At 44.7% G+C, this 17279-nt stretch overlaps 1 protein-coding gene across 2 annotated transcripts in view; it reads right to left on the reverse strand.

Annotated features, from left to right (window-relative positions):
• The window catches only part of AGXT2 (alanine--glyoxylate aminotransferase 2), a 25931-nt gene extending 9212 nt beyond the window's left edge, over positions 1-16719 (reverse strand). Inside the window, exons 1-8 of one of the 2 annotated variants that reach the window (XM_061616145.1) lie at positions 16526-16719; positions 8939-9024; positions 7443-7627; positions 6748-6871; positions 6227-6321; positions 4754-4847; positions 2420-2513; positions 857-957 (exon numbers count right to left, since the gene is read on the reverse strand). In XM_061616145.1, the coding sequence (XP_061472129.1) occupies positions 857-957; positions 2420-2513; positions 4754-4847; positions 6227-6321; positions 6748-6871; positions 7443-7627; positions 8939-9024; positions 16526-16613 (867 nt within the window). In that variant the 5' untranslated portion in view covers positions 16614-16719. Of the gene's footprint in view, positions 1-856; positions 958-2419; positions 2514-4753; positions 4848-6226; positions 6322-6747; positions 6872-7442; positions 7628-8063; positions 8185-8938; positions 9025-16525 lie in introns of those variants that run through there. The other variant, XM_061616154.1, reaches the window with a different exon arrangement.
• Between the last annotated feature and the right edge of the window lie 560 nt (positions 16720-17279).

Genomic DNA, 17279 nt, shown 5'->3' on the forward strand with positions numbered 1-17279 from the left:
CCAAGTGCCCCAACTTGTACGAGCAAAGCACTTTCTGCCACAGCAAAGCCACCGCTGAATACAATGCATTATATTCAGCAGAACATAGTAATAAAAGGATGAGAGTTCTGACTTGTGTCTAGATTTGGACCATATTTTGAGTAGCTTCCTTCTACTTTGAATTGTGTTTTAAGAAGAGGGGTTATTGGGTAACAGTTCTAACTCTTTTGATGTCTGCAGCTGACCATTCACCAACTGAATTGCAATCTTATGCACACTTTCTTGGAAGTAAGCCCCACTGAGCTCAAAATGACTTAGTTCTGAGTAGACATGCACACGATTGCATGCTAAGCATTCTGGAATATCTTCTCCCATAAAGTAAAACAAAGTTAGCGAAGGATTCAAACACGGTACAGAAACCAACATTTTTAAATGGTAGGCAAATTATGAACTAGCCATCACTGGCTGCATTTGCACATAACACTAAGCCATGGTTTGTTCAACAAACCACAAGTTGTTTCACAGATGAGCAAAGAAACCATAGCTTGTTTGTTTTCCAGCTGCTTTTGCCTTCTGTCTCTGCACCTCACCAGGCATTTGAGCTGATGTGGCCAAACAAACTATAGTTATGCAAGGTTGTTGGGTTTGGACTTAATGCTAAACAATAGTTAAAAACAAGCTATGGTTTGTAAACTACCAGCAAACCATGGCTTCACATCTTGGTTTGCTGGTAGAAAACAAAGCATGGTTAGTCTGCAGGGTTTGCAAGCTCAAACAGGCCACACTTCAAGTAAACAAACCATGGCTTAGCATTATGTACAAGCTAGTCCATTGTAATACAGTGCTGAAGAATTGGGCCAAATAGAAAACCACTTACCTGAATTGGCTCAGCAATAAATCCAGCTATGGCTTTTGGAACACAAGTTCTGAAAGTGTCTTTGAGCTGCTCAATGTACTGGTCCTTTGCATGGCAGGAGCCTGTATATTGGTGGGGGGAGAGAAAGCAAAACATTCAAATACAATGGGGGCCAAGGGCGGCTTCTAATGCCGCCTCTAGAAAAAATAAAATAGCCACCATGCATTTTGGTACCATCTGAAGGACCTTGGCAGGTCTGACCACTCACATCATGTCCAAAGATCAGAGGCTGGCAGAATGCAGGTATTCAGAAATGGGGAACTTACAAAGACACAAATGCCATCCATTTCCTCCTTTATTCCCAACCTAAAACTTGAAGAGGAGACTCCTACTATGCCTGCCAACTCAGAAGCAAGTTCCACTGAGTTCATCAGAGATTACTCCCAGATATAGGATTGCAGCCTAAAACAAGTAGGGGAAAATATCTTTACAAGCTACAGAAATGACAGCTGTTCCTACAGCAATCATACCACAGATGAATGAGCTTGCTTTTAAACGTATTAGCCATTTGATATTTCTCCTGTACAAGATTTGTGGTAGCAAAATAAGGCTGCAATCCTAAACACACTTACCTGGAAGTAAGTGCCATTGAACTTATTGTTTTGCTGCAGGTTCCACCTGCAACTTTAAAAATTGCAATTAGTGTTCAATTTGGGAAGTTCAACTGCTGTCCAAATTTGCCAGTTCTTCACCCTGAACCCCAGTCAACCCCGCAAGCTTTCATAGCCAGTCCTCATCATGAAGTACTTACTTACAAAGAACATAAATTGCCAAAATCAAGCCATCATAATCTTTTCTTTTAAAAGCAAATACTCAAAGCCAACCTCTCCATCATAATCTCTTTTAAACTGTTAAATTCACTTCAGATACATTAAATCAGTAATCCTTATACCCACCCTGCAAGGTAGGACACTATTAACCTCATATTAAAGATTGGGACAGAAGAGGCTAACAGCCAATGTGGGGCAGTGCCTAAAAATGTTTGACTTAAGATTTGAAATCCCTACCCAACCACAATGCTTGATGGGTGACCATGGACTCTCTTCACCTAACTTACCTTGGAGAAGAATGGGATGAAAATGATATTTGTCATTGGGAAGGGCCATAGCTCAGTGGTAGAGCATCTCTAGGTACAGCTGGGAGGGCATCCCCTGTCTGAATCCTGCTGCCAGTCAGTGTACACAGTACTGAGCTAGATGGACCAATGGTCTGACTCTGTACAAGCTGCTTCCTATGTTCCTAGAATGGAGATGGCAGCTGACATATAGCAATCCAGTACCCTCATAGGGAAGAGTTATGATTTACATGCAGGGAGAGCCAAGTTCAAACCAGACCTCAGGTTAAAGGATATCATGTGTCAATGCTGGGAGAAGCCTTGGAAAACTGTTGTCAGTACTAAGCTTGGTGAATTAATGGTCTGGCTCTGCATGAGGGGGTTGTAGATGTCCATATGTACAGCTCTTAACCACAATGACACCATTCTCTTTCCCCTCTGAAAATCAACATTTTGCTCATTCGCACAACCTGGAGAACAGGTGCATTTTCGAATTGTTTGCACTGGAGAATCCCGACAATGGCTTCCTCCCCATGGACCACGAAAAACGTCAGGCAACATTGTCTGAGAAGACAGAAGAGATGTAGGTGTTGCGACAGGATGTATTTAACCAAAAATGCCAGAATTTTATGCTATTTTCTTTTAAGAGGTCACATTTTGATCTGAAATATGTACTTATCAAAATGCTGGTATAGCCTAACTTCAACTACAACATATTTTGGCCACCAACAGAGAGTTTGATCTACATGAACAGGCCACTGTCTAGCGATAAAAAGATATCTGTGTATATAAAAACAACCCACCTGAACATAAGAACATAAGAAGAGCCTGCTGGACCAGGCCAGTGGCCCATCTAGTCCAGCATCCTGTTCTCACAGTGGCCAACCAGGTGCCTGGGAGAAGCCCGCAAGCAGGACCTGAGTGCAAGAACACTCTCCCCTCCTGAGGCTTCCGGCAACTGGTTTTCAGAAGCATGCTGCCTCTGACTAGGGTGGCACAGCACAGCCATCATGGCTAGTAGCCATTGATAGCCCTGTCCTCCATGAATTTGTCTAATCTTCTTTTAAAGCCGTCCAAGCTGGTGGCCATTACTGCATCTTGTGGGAGCAAATTCCATAGTTTAACTATGCGCTGAGTAAAGAAGTACTTCCTTTTGTCTGTCCTGAATCTTCCAACATTCAGCTTCTTTGAATGTCCACGAGTTCTAGTATTATGAGAGAGGGAGAAGAACTTTTCTCTATCCACTTTCTCAATGCCATGCATAATTTTATACACTTCTATCAAGTCTCCTCTGACCCGCCTTTTCTCTAAACTAAAAAGCCCCAAATGCTGCAACCTTTCCTCATAAGGGAGTCGCTCCATCCCCTTGATCATTCTGGTTGCCCTCTTCTGAACCTTTTCCAACTCTATAATATCCTTTTTGAGATGAGGAGACCAGAACTGTACACAGTATTCCAAATGCGGCCGCACCATAGATTTATACAACGGCATTATGATATCGGCTGTTTTATTTTCAATACCTTTCCTAATTATCCCTAGCATGGAATTTGCCTTTTTCACAGCTGCCGCACACTGGGTCGACATTTTCATCGTGCTGTCCACTACAACCCTGAGGTCTCTCTCCTGGTCGGTCACTGCCAGTTCAGACCCCATGAGCGTATATGTGAAATTCAGATTTTTTGCTCCAATATGTATAATTTTACACTTGTTTATATTGAATTGCATTTGCCATTTTTCCGCACATTCACTCAGTTTGGAGAGATCCTTTTGGAGCTCTTCTCAATCCCTTTTTGTTTTAACAACCCTGAACAATTTAGTGTCGTCAGCAAACTTGGCCACTTCACTGCTCACTCCTAATTCTAGGTCATTAATGAACAAGTTGAAAAGTACAGGTCCCAATACCGATCCTTGAGGGACTCCACTTTCTACAGCCCTCCATTGGGAGAACTGTCCGTTTATTCCTACTCTCTGCTTTCTGCTTCTTAACCAATTCCTTATCCACAAGAGGACCTCTCCTCTTATTCCATGACTGCTAAGCTTCCTCAGAAGTCTTTGGTGAGGTACCTTGGCAAACGCTTTTTGAAAGTCTAAGTACACTATGTCCACTGGATCACCTCTATCTATATGGTTGTTGACACTCTCAAAGAATTCTAATAGGTTACTGAGACAGGACTTTCCCTTGCAGAAGCCATGCTGGCTCTGCTTCAGCAAGGCTTGTTCTTCTATGTGCTTAGTTAATCTAGCTTTAATAATACTTTCTACCAGTTTTCCAGGGACAGAAGTTAAGCTAACTGGCCTGTAATTTCCGGGATCCCCTCTGGATCCCTTTTTGAAGATTGGCGTTACATTTGCCACTTTCCAGTCCTCAGGCACGGAGGAGGACCCGAGGGACAAGTTACATATTTTAGTTAGCAGATCAGCAATTTCACCTTTGAGTTCTTTGAGAACTCTCGGGTGGATGCCATCCGGGCCCGGTGATTTGTCAGTTTTTATATTGTCCATTAAGCCTAGAACTTCCTCTCTCATTACCACTATTTGTCTCAGTTGTCCCTGTATAGACTCCACTTGAAAATGGAGTTATTTTCTCACTCTTCATGATGAAGAGCTCAGAGTGACTCAAAACCTTGAATATTATTACACTACACCAAGAGAACGCACGTCTGAAAGAAAAATGGGGTGTGGGTGCAATGGCCTTCTCTAATACTAAACTGAAAACACTGTGTCTAGTATTCAATTTAAGAAAAGCCAAGCAAGTAAAATGTTCATTGTGCAATAGACATGGAAAGAAACAAAAGGAACCTCACCGTTTGGCAGCCAAATCCATTGGCCAATCCATATTTGTAAGTTCCAATAGATGTCAAGCCCATTGTGTAAGGACTGCTTCCGTGGTAGCCTCCTCTGTAGAAAGAACACCACCTTCAGGCCCTTCTGATTAACAATCTCTCTGCTAATCTCTTCACAAATCAGAAATGAATAAGAAAAATTAAAAAGGCAAGCTTACGAACTACATAAAAAATCTTCTCTGAATTGCACCAAAATCTTCCTAACTAACCAGTTTTCCAGGTTCTCAGTGGCTCATCTTTACTCTTTGGCATCTTTAACGGGCACCAGGCCCTCCCAATCAGGTCTGTATAACTCTCAATATTCCAAGCCAATATTTCAGAAGAAAGTGTGAATTTTCAATAGGTATTTCATAAGGTGGGGCTGGTGTGTGCTCAGATGGAAAGAGGTGCAGCTGGGCTCCTTGGTGGAAAAGTGGGGGGAGGTTTGCCTCCCCAGCTATAGTACTTAAGCTTGGGCATGACAAGGGTGAGAACACAAGGACATTCGTCCTGTAGCTATCAGCTGCAGGTGAGCAGCTGGAGCAGAAGACAGAGAGGATAGTAATGGTATATCAATCCAGGCAGGAGGCAGATGGAAGAGAAGACCTAAAGGCTCCAGTATACTAGCAAAATGTAAATGTACTGCCTTCAAGTCGATTCCAACTTATGGCGACCCTATGAATAGGGTTTTCATGAGGCTGAGAGGCAGTGACTGGCCCAAGGTCACCCAGTGAGCTTCATGGCTATGTGGGGATTCAAACCCTGCTCTCCCAGGTCGTAGTGCAACACCTTAACCACTACACCACACTGGCTCTCAGTATACTAGCACTGCCTCAGGTTTTGCTAGACCAGCCTTCTGGAGGCATGGATGGCCATGCAATTGTTGGGAGTTAACAGTTTGATGGAAATGAACCACTTTCTCTAGCTTTATGGTCTTGATTAGATTATTTGGGAGTATTGATTTGTAGTTTTATTATTGATATATTATGGTTTTATATTATATTATTGATTTGTTGATATTTAATTATGTTAATTGTGGTATGATTGTATTTTGTAATGATGTGACCAATTTGTAATGATGTGACTTATTTGCATGGAAACTGCTAAGAGGTCACTTGTGACAAGAGCAGTATATAAGTTCAAATACAACAACAATAAGGCAAAAAATCATAACCATTAGCTCCCATTACAGGATCATTCTGGGCTGTTGACCAGCAATATGCCCTAAAAAAGGATGGCCAGCCAGCAGCGTAACACATTCTAGAAAAAACAGATGAGGATACATAATCAAATAGTATTTCATTCTAGTGGAATTAAAAAGTAATTTGCAGCAGAAGATGGCATAAATAAAATTTCGACATAAATATCTCTTAAGGCAGGTATGGAAGAAGGGAGATTGCTCACCCCTATATGGAACATGAAAGCAGATCACAAGGCACAAGATGTAATAGCTACCTGAAACAAATGATGTCAAAGTTGCGTGTAAAAATCCTTGCCATTAACATTGCCAAGTCGTTGGCTTCTGAACCACTGTTGGTTAAGAAAATCACCTAGAACAAAGATTTTAATCAGAATGTAGTGTTAGAGACAAGGCCCAAAGTCAACACAAACCTATTCAGATGTACAGTTAACAATCCAACAGACAGCAAATACAAAGGATCTGCAAATGCAAATGTACTGCCTTCAAGTCGAATCCGACTTATGGCAACCCTATGAATAGGGTTTTCATGAGGCTGAGAGGCAGTGACTGGCCCAAGGTCACCCAGTGAGCTTCATGGCTGTGTGGGGATTCAAACCCTGGTCTCCCGGGTCATAGTCCAACACCTTAACCACTACACCACACTATATCTTCTGCAATATAATTTTTGCATTTAAAAAAATGAAATTACATCTGTGTTTGACTGTTCTGGCTCTCAGGTAATCACCATAACTCATAATTTTCAAATGGAAATTTCGCACTGTTGAAATCATCATACCTTTAAGGGATCTGGAAGCAGCAAGGCCAATTTCTCTGCATATTCCTGGATTGCTGGGTGCACATACAAGCTGGTTGTGTGCCACAAGCGTCCAAGCTGTTTCTGGGCAGCTGCTGTTACCTTCCTGGATAAGTTTGAAAATGAGGATGATTTAAGTCTTAAATCCAATTTGTGGCAGTAACACTCCCCTCTAATACTGAACTCAAGTGTCCCAGTGCCGATAGGAATGGCACCAAAACTGAGCCAATGAGAAACTGGGAGGTTTTGTCCTATAACTCATAAAATCCTGTAGTATCTTAAAGACTAATTTGCTTGTTATGCTGATGATATTAATAAGGATGGCTATGAGGACAGAGTTGCTATCAAGGCTTGTTTCAGGGTCCAGTCTCAGAGTTTGTTTTTCTGTTATGTAGCCTGCTGTGGCTGGTAAGGAGTTTCATTAGCTTAGAGCTGTCTGTAACCAAGAGTTTTAGGGTTTCTCCAAGTCTCTCATTGGCCTTCGATTACCTGGACTGAAGCTGCACAGACCATCTGTGACTTCAGAGTAGATAAGCCAATGGTAGGAAGAGCATCCAGATCCACTGCAACACCAGAGCAAATCCCTTACTTGTTTGCAAATGGCCCTCACTGCTCCCTGTGGGCTATGACCATGGTAAAGATTACAGTTTAAACAGTGGGATTAATGTCACACTTACGGGTGGCAGTGACCAACACTAACAGTGACAATTCCAGCAAAGAAATCGAGGTACCGACGTCCTTCATAGTCAAACAGCCATTGCATGTGTCCCTGATGGATCAGCAGTGGTTTCTTGTAAGCAGTGAACAGGGATGGAGAAAGGTTCTGCTTGCGGATCTTCAGCATGTACTCGTAGGGATAGGACTGCAAGCAGGATATTTAAAAGTCATCCACAGATTTATTTCCATTCTACAGATGTGACCTTCATGGATCAACTGAGGCATCAGACTCTATCAGGAACCACTAGCTAGTAAAGCCTTGAAACATTTGTCTGCTGATCTGGGTTGAATAGAAAGTGCTCCACAATGTCCCTGCCTCACTGTGAAAATAGAGCCATATGTACAACCACGGCGGTAATGCATTGGGTTGGAGCCAGACTCAGGCTGCAACCCTATGCTCACCTACTTGAGAGTAAATTCCACTGAACTCATGGGCTTACTTCTGATTAAGAATACAAGAGCAACCCTGCTGGATCAGACCAAAGGCTCATCTAGTCCAGCACAGTAGCCAGTCACATGAGAGCAATAAGACTTTTCTGTGATTCCCCAGCAGCTGGTATTCGGAGGCATATAATACATACAGCGTTTGATACTGGAATATCAAAGGGAAGGAGCCACAGCGCAGTGGATGAGCATCTGGTTTGCATGCAGAGGCTTCTAAATTCAATCCCAGCATCTCCAGGTATGGGCTCCAACAACAACCTGGGGAATTACAGGTTAGCCACCTTGATATATTGCTGTCGTGACTACTAGCCATCAATACGTGTGATCTCTTTTTAAAGCCATCTGAGTAGACTACAGGTTTGCAGCTTAAGTTAGTTGCAGTAAACTTCCACTGAAATCAGTTAATCAAGTCATGATTTTCACATTGATTTCAATGGCACCCACGTGCAAAAAATTTAGGCTGCATTCAGAGAGGTGGGGTGGGAAATTGTCCAAAACGGAAAAAATTCTGAAAAAAATTCTAGTGCCTTATTTTTCTGCAGAAAACAAATCTATTTCCTAAATTCATTAGTAAGAATGAATGGATGCCAATTGCAAATTCAATGTTAGGCAAGACGGCTTGGGTTTCTACCATGAAAAGAAAGGTGGGGTATAAATGTAATAAGTAAATAATAAATAAGCATAGCCATTTCAAGGTGTTTAGCTTTGCTCACTGAATTCAAGTACAATTATCATGTTAAATTAGATCGCAAGGTATCAGTGTAAAGTGACATTTTCCAGTTCAAAATTTCTCAGAAAATGTACATCACTGGCGGCAATCCTACATGCACTTATCTATGAGTGTAAGTTCAATTAAATGCAGTGCTTCTAAGCAGGCACATATAGCACTGCAGAGTTAGTCTGTATCGAACAGACCATGCCTGTGCATTGTGCACAGAACCTTGCTGAGAACTAGTAACATCCCCCCAAAAGCTTATCCAGACACAACAGGACTCGCAACTCACACACTTACCTCATATTGTTCAGGTACAAAGTCACAAGGAGGCATTTTTGATTGCAAGGAGAAACAGTTTTGCAGCTCCTGTTGCCTGTATATGCCTAATAAGAATGGCAAATGATTAAAATAATCAAAACCTATCAGTGTTGGAGGCCCCAAGAGGTCTTCTGTATCTTTAAAACGTGTGCAGGGGGAAGGGAGAATTCCACCTTATGGTTTTTCCCATTACAGTGTTGCAAGAACACCTGCACTTGGCTGACTTTCTCTTCTCCTAAAGATACAGCATCAGGCCATGAACCTGGCAACCCTAATGTTCAGAAAGGTGCAGGAAATAAAGTTGAGCAAGGCTGGGGAAGAGCTGAGTGTATCCTAAGGCAGGCTTCCATGCCTGGGAAACCCTTTTCACATCAATTGTGTATTTAGGTATCCATATGATCTGTCCACACCCCGGGCATCTAACAGAAGATTCTGAGATGCATTCAAGGGGCACAATTACTGTTCGTAGGGGTTTCCAGCCAGGGCTGTTGGGCCTCACCAATCTCCTACACAAACTGAGAATGTGCCCATGCATCCTAGAACCCTGCACGTTGCAGGACCAGTAACGGCAGTGAAGATGTCTTCAGGCAGTCACTGATTTTAGGAAAGTAGGAAGCTCTGGATGGTGGAGAAGCAATGGCAGGTAGTCATCCAGAGGTACACTTCTCTCCCCCCAGAGGGGGGGGATGTAGGTAGCTGCCTCATAATGAGTCAGACCTTTGGTTCATGCAGCTCAGTATTTTCTACACCAGGGATAGGGGAACCTCAGTGCTGCGAGACTCTTATTCCCATCATCCCTCACCATTGGCCATGCTGCCTGGGGCTGATGGAAGTCATAGTCTAGCAACATCTGGAGGGCCATAAGATCCCCACCCCTGGTCTACACTGACTGGCCATGGGTCTCCAGGATTTCATACAGGAGATGCTGGGGATTGAACTTGAGACCTCCTGCATGCAAAGCCAATGTTCTACCACTGAGCTGGGGCCTTTCCCTATTGGCGTTCTTCTCATTTGGGGCTCTTAGGAAGACAGTTTGAAAGAGAATCAGTTGCATGAAGTTTATCTACTCACAATGCAAGAGGATGGGTGGATACTTTGCCCTTTAGCACATAGCATGGCTCACTGAGCTACCTGAGATGTACTGATGATCAGGGGACTGGAAACAAAGCCCTTTGAGGAGAGTGTGATGTCCCTGTAAATATAATACTGTAAATATGGTAAGTGCAGGTTTATTAGAGTGTATGTGGTAGGTAGACTGAGTGAGAGGGGGGAGTACATGGGTTGGAATGTTGAAGAATGTTGTGTGATGATTGGCTGAGCTGCTGGGTGTCTGAAGGTATAAATGAGAGGATGACAGTTGTTCTGAGTTACAGTTCTGAGAGGAGTTTTTGGAGAGGGTTGTTGGGTGGATTGGATTTAGGCGGGTAGTGAGGCGGGTTATCTATGACTAAGAAATATAAAGAGTAATGCATCTTACGAAACCACAAACATGTTGACTGAACCTTTAAATAATCTTGTTATTCCCTGTATAAATAAATAGTTCTTGGTTTACCAAAATACCTGATCCTTGGCTGAGTTTCACAGATCAGAAATGTGGGCAGGACATATACCAAAGTGGGGAAACAGTATCAATGGTGGCAGCAGTGAAGAGATAGTGTAACATCAGCAGGTATCCAAAACAACCTAGGGCTGTAACCATTATAGGCACAATGATACAGGGGGGTTGAGGCCTGGAACTGCACCCAGACACAACGTACCAATAGGCCAGGAGGAGACTAAGGCACAGTCTCAAGGTAATATTGTTTACAGAGAGTGTCAGGTGGTGGTGCCTAGCAGTGGGATCTTGAGAGATCTGTGCTAGGGCTGGTGAGAGAATCGTTAAGAGACCAGGACCCTGAGGTGGGACCGTGACAGGGTGGTGAACACGGGAGGGGTCCTGTCGGAGAAACTGAAATAATTGGGCATGTTTAGCCTGGAGAAGAGAAGACTGAGGGAAGATATGATAGCACCAAGTACTTGAACAGTTGTCACACAGAGGAGGGCCAGAATCTCTTCCTAATCGTCCCAGAGTGCAGGACACGGAATAATGGGCTCAAGTTACAGGAAGCCAGATTTCAACTTAACATCACAAAAAAAACGTCCTAACAGAGCGGTACAACAATGGGACCAATGACCTAGGGAGGTGGTGGGCTCTCCAACTCTGGAGACCTTCAAGAGGCAGCTGGATAGCCTCCTGTTGGGTATGCTTTAAGTTGGATTCCTGCATTGAGCAGGGGGTTGGACTCAATGGTCTCATGGGCCCCTTCCAACACTACTATTCTACGATTCTCCTCCTCCTCATGTTTCTTGAATCTTGCAGGCACCCATGGCATAAGGCAGTTTATTCCCTTCTTCTGGCAACAATGCTGCATCAGTCTCATCAAAATGAGCTAATCTCCAGCATGTCTGTTTATAAGAGTATGACAGCGAATTAGTGTGATGTGGAAGAACTATCAACATGCTCTATTTGTAAGTCCTCTCACACAGTTGCAGACTCCCTAGATAACAGGATGCAGAAGCCTCTTTACATATAAGAAAGCTTTTTTTAAAAAAAACATCAGAACTTGATTGGCGCTCTCGCCCTCCCTTCCTTAGCAATCTTGCAGCTATAGTTCCGATTCTTTGTGGCCCATTTCCTTTCCAGGAAAGACAGAATTAAACCAACCCACAGTATAAGTTTTTTTAAAAATTTACATGTTTATCTCAGTTCAGGAGGTCAGGGTAATATAAGGTCCTCCTTTTATCTTCAACAACCCTGGGAAGTAGGCTTGCCAGAAAGTCAATGAATGGCCCAAAGTCACCCAGTAAGTTTCATGCTTGAGCAAGGATTAAAACCAGTCCAAAGTCTAACACTCTGTTCACTACACCAAGGGTAGGCAACGCAATGCCCTCCAGCTGTTGTTGGACTGCAACATCCAACAGCCAGCAGGTCCAGTGATCAGGGATGATGCGAGTTATTGTCCAACAACCTCTGGAGGGCACCATGTTGGCGGTCTCTGTACTACATCACACTGGCATCAGAAACCAGCCTTCTAACACAGGCTTCCCCAACCTGGTGCACTTCAGAAGTTTTGAACGACAACTCCCATCAGCCCCAGCCAGCATAGCCAATGGTAAGGGCTAATGGGAGATGTAGTCCAAAACAACTGGAGGGGGACCAGGGTGGAGAAGCTTGCTTTAATAGAAGCAAAAGTGGCACAGAAAAACCCTGTGTGCACAGTGATCCCCCCCCTATGTGTACCGAGTCCTCTAAGGTGGCCTTAAAATTGCCTCTTTCCCTTTCTGCAAGGGAGTTATGAGAGCAGTTGCAGTATGAATGTTTGGACTGAGGGGGTCTGACAAACATTGGATATGCCTCCAACCTTTGAAAAACAGCACCTGCAAATGCACGTGCACGTTTCAAAATGAAGTCTCTGTGGGCAGCAGTACAGTTAAGTCATTTTAAACTCTGGACTGAAAGGTTGCAGTTGGTAATGCGTATTACATAATTTAGAGCACTTCCTGTAGACTCTGCACAGCGCATGGATGCACGTTTTGCACAGCAACATCCACACAGCGTCTTCCTTATCAAAACACTGTCCCATTTTATTTTCCTATTTAATTAGGATTTACCATTTTTGCAGAAAATCCAATACGTTAAAAAAAATGGTGGACACAGTAAATCTGGATTAAGGGGGAGGGAGATCGGATGGCATTTGGATGAGGGCAACATCATCACGTGAATGCTGTGAAAAATGTGCATGAAAGAATAGTGCCAAGCCCACAATGCCATGCCATGTGGAAACACCCTTATTTCAAAACATATCCTGCTAGTCCTGCTGGGTTTGGGGGTCTTCCTGCTCATGATCCTGAGTAGGCAACTTGGACATTCGCCCTGAAAGCCCCACTCTCTGTAGGACGTGCTGGTCATGCTCTGGCCCAAGTTGGCCTTTGCAGTGGGCTAGCCATTCTACACTTCCTGGTCCCAAGTTGCCAGCTGGCTGTTTGCCTGCTCTCTTCCAACCAGGGCAGTCAGCTCAGGATGCCCACCTGCTTCTCCCCCCCCCCAGAGCCCCATCTGCTGCATGCCACTTTCTCGTCCAACTCTCTCCTCCAGTCCTGCCTCTTCCACCTGTCTCTGCTTTCTCTCCAATCCAGTATCTCTCTCTCAGGATTGCTGGGCTGGGGAGGAGCCAAGCCTTCTCTACAAGGCTGGCAGCAGTGACGGCTAGTGGCTCCAAACCAGTGGAATCCGCTTCAGTTTTAATAAGAACTTTCAAGGAGCTGACCAAGGTGCTGAAGTTCAGACTAAAACCTGGAGTGGATTCCAGTGTGCCACTGGCATGGAGCCACCAGCCACCAAGTCCAACCATAACCCCAAGTTACGTTTGGTGATTTTAACATGGCCTCCCATTCAAGGCTTAAATGGACAGATACTCATCCCTTTAGGCACCTAAACTCCCTTTAGGCACCTTGCAACACTATATATGTCTACTCAGAAGTAAAACTTGTCAACTTCAATGGGACCAACTCCAAGTAAATGGGTATGACTGCAGCCTTAAGTAGACTTATGCGGGTGGCATAGTTAAGTCATTGATTGGGATATGACTAAATGAAATGAAGGCTAGATTATCCCCCCCCCAAAGACGGAAGATTCTAATTTAAAAGAGCCATGCTGGATCAGGTTAGGTGCCCATCAAAGCAGGAACTCTCGAAGTCCCCCAAAATCACACCCATCCAAATCCCACACTTCTGCTGTTACCCTGCCCCCCTGCATCTGGCATTAAAAGGCATACTGCCTCTGAACATGGAGGTTCCACCTAGCCATCCCAGCTAGTAGCGGAAAACAGACCCATTTATCCTCCATGAATTTTAAGGCTGTGACCCTAATGCACATTTACTCAGGAGCTGGATGACCAGATGCAAAGGGGATAGAGTTCCTGCAACTTCTAATTGTTGTGTTCTTTGAGAGTGTCAACAAGCATATAGATAGAGATGATCCAGTGGACATAGTGTACTTAGACTTTCAAAAAGCGTTTGACAAGGTACCTCACCAAAGGCTTCTGAGGAAGCTTAGCAGTCATGGAATAAGAGGAGAGGTCCTCTTGTGGATAAGGAATTGGTTAAGAAGCAGAAAGCAGAGAGTAGGAACAAATGGACAGTTCTCCCAATGGAGGGCTGTAGAAAGTGGAGTCCCTCAAGGATCGGTATTGGGACCTGTACTTTTCAACTTGTTCATTAATGACCTAGAATTAGGAGTGAGCAGTGAAGTGGCCAAGTTTGCTGACGACACTAAATTGTTCAGGGTTGTTAAAACAAAAAGGGATTGCGAAGAGCTCCAAAAAGACCTCTCCAAACTGAGTGAATGGGCGGAAAAATGGCAAATGCAATTCAATATAAACAAGTGTAAAATTATGCATATTGGAGCAAAAAATCTTAATTTCACATATACGCTCATGGGGTCTGAACTGGCGGTGACCGACCAGGAGAGAGACCTCAGGGTTGTAGTGGACAGCACGATGAAAATGTCGACCCAGTGTGCGGCAGCTGTGAAAAAGGCAAATTCCATGCTAGCGATAATTAGGAAAGGTATTGAAAATAAAACAGCCGATATCATAATGCCGTTGTATAAATCTATGGTGCGGCCGCATTTGGAATACTGTGTACAGTTCTGGTCTCCTCATCTCAAAAAGGATATTATAGAGTTGGAAAAGGTTCAGAAGAGGGCAACCAGAATGATCAAGGGGATGGAGTGACTCCCTTACGAGGAAAGGTTGCAACATTTGGGGCTTTTTAGTTTAGAGAAAAGGCGGGTCAGAGGAGACATGATAGAAGTGTATAAAATTATGCATGGCATTGAGAAAGTGGATAGAGAAAAGTTCTTCTCCCTCTCTCATAATACTAGAACTCGTGGACATTCAAAGAAGCTGAATGTTGGAAGATTCAGGACAGACAAAAGGAAGTACTTCTTTACTCAGCGCATAGTTAAACTATGGAATTTGCTCCCACAAGATGCAGTAATGGCCACCAGCTTGGATGGCTTTAAAAGAAGATTAGACAAATTCATGGAGGACAGGGCTATCAATAGCTACTAGCCATGATGGCTGTGCTGTGCCACCCTAGTCAGAGGCAGCATGCTTCTGAAAACCAGTTGCCGGAAGCCTCAGGAGGGGAGAGTGTTCTTGCACTCAGGTCCTGCTTGCGGGCTTCCCCCAGGCACCTGGTTGGCCACTGTGAGAACAGGATGCTGGACTAGATGGGCCACTGGTCTGATCCAGCAGGCTCTTCTTATGTTCTTATGTGTAGAAGAGGAAAGCTCACCAGGTGCAGTGTATATGTCAAACAACTACTGCTGCTGAAATTACTTCTTCTACCTGGCTATTTAAGGTCAACGAGCCAGGTCTTCTGCTGCATCTGGCCATTCCACCTGGGAGTCTCATTGACTATTTATTTGTTTGCTTATTTAAAAGCATTTATATACCACTTAATATTCCAAAAATCTCTAAGCAGTTCCATAACATAGCCAGATTTTATTTTCCAGGTAAACCTGCTTAGGATTTAGCTACAACTATGCCAGCAGGCACAGGGCCGATCCTCAGCCCACGTTGTGGCAGTGAGTTCCATAAATCAATGATGCCTACGTGTGAAGAAGTACTTTCTTAGCTTTGCCTTTTCTACTGCCAGTTAGCTTGGCAGACCATTACATGGAGAATAAAGCTACCATCAGCGTTGGAGGAGATATGCTTCTGAAAGCCAGTTGCTGGAAACCGCAGGAGCGGAGAGTGCTGTTGTGCTCAAGTCCTGCCCGCGGGCTTCCCACGGGCAACTGGTTGCCCACTGCGAGAACAGGATGCTGGGCCACATGGCCCTTTGGATACACATGAGCCGGCAGGGCTCTTCATAAGTATGGTCATCGCCGCGTACCCAGTAATTCTTGTTTATTCTCGATTGTTCAGTACCAGCTGAGGAAAAGACGCAGAGCATCTCTCCCTCCGTGTGCGCTGTATGCCGAATTCATGATCGCAAAACCGCGCTCTTGCTGACTAAAGTTCTTTCGGACGGCTCCCCGGCCTCAAAGGAACAGACAGAGGGCGGGTCAGGAGCGCGACCTCCAAAACGGCCCCTTTCGGGGACGAGAGCGGCCCTGGCCCCGCCTCCAACCTGCATTATCGTCTGAAAAGGACTTGTCTAGAGTTGCTGCTTTTAAATGACGGCAATTGTCTGGTCAACTTCCTTATCCGTGGGACTCTATCTGAGAGGGAGGGGGCTGTTCAATGCCTGAACCCCTGCCTCTACTGGCGGCCAAGGAAAGCCGACGCGGCCTCTCTTTGATTCCTAAAGCCTCCTTCCACTTTGCAAACTTTCATCTCTCTCCCCGTCTTGCGAAGGATAGCTATTCCGAACAATGCACTCTGCACATCCTCAGAGGAGCGCTCTTCCACTTTCCCCAGGTCGAATAGTTTCAATCCTGGCGTTGAACGAAACGCGACTGGTGGTGGCGAGCAGCGTGGGCAGGAGCCCCTTCTGCCTCCAACACTACCCCCTTACCTCTCCCTGCCGGGCTGGATCTGTTCCCCGCCAGGAGCCAGGCCAGGCGGGGTTTCCGGCTAACGAGTCTCCCCCCCTGCACGGCCATGGTCGCTCTCTCCCGAAAACAGCAGGCCGAAAAGAGCGGCGTGGACTTTAACAGCTGCGCGGGCCACCAATGGCAGCCGAGCTGCAGTCCCCACCTCCCTCCTGAAGGGGTGACCACAGGCCGCGCTCAACTTTATGCCCCCCTTCGCGCGTCTCCAGAGTATTCGGTTGGAAGCAACGTCTCCAGAAAACGTCAGGTGTAACAAAGAGGGAAATAAGCATCAAGAAATGCATGCATGTATGTGTGTCGCTCCTGAAACTTGTCAAGTGGTAACTGAGAAGAGTTTCTCTGAGCACGCGCAAAGTGCTACCACCTGTATTTGTTTTCTTTTAAAGTTAAGTACCAGAATTCAGAGCTGATCTTCAAAGCCTTCACCTCTAATCCCAGATGCGGGACCCAAGGTTTTGTTGCTGTGTATTTGTGTGCTAGATTTGTTTAAAGCAGCACAACAGCAGCAGAGAGTAACAGCGGATGTTAAAATGCAAGTGTGCCAGCATGTGCGTGCGTTTACCTAAGAAAGCAGGCTTTTACCCTGCGTCAGGATCACTGAGACTTGAGACTTCGTAAAATAAGAAAAGCTACTTTATTTATAGAAATACATAGTAGATAGAAAGGCATGCCTAGTTCTAACTAGCTAAGTTGGAGGTGCAACGCCCAGGTGTTGGA

The sequence above is a fragment of the Rhineura floridana genome, chromosome 1, assembly GCF_030035675.1.
Source record: "Rhineura floridana isolate rRhiFlo1 chromosome 1, rRhiFlo1.hap2, whole genome shotgun sequence".
In the NCBI taxonomy this organism is placed as follows: domain Eukaryota; kingdom Metazoa; phylum Chordata; class Lepidosauria; order Squamata; family Rhineuridae; genus Rhineura; species Rhineura floridana.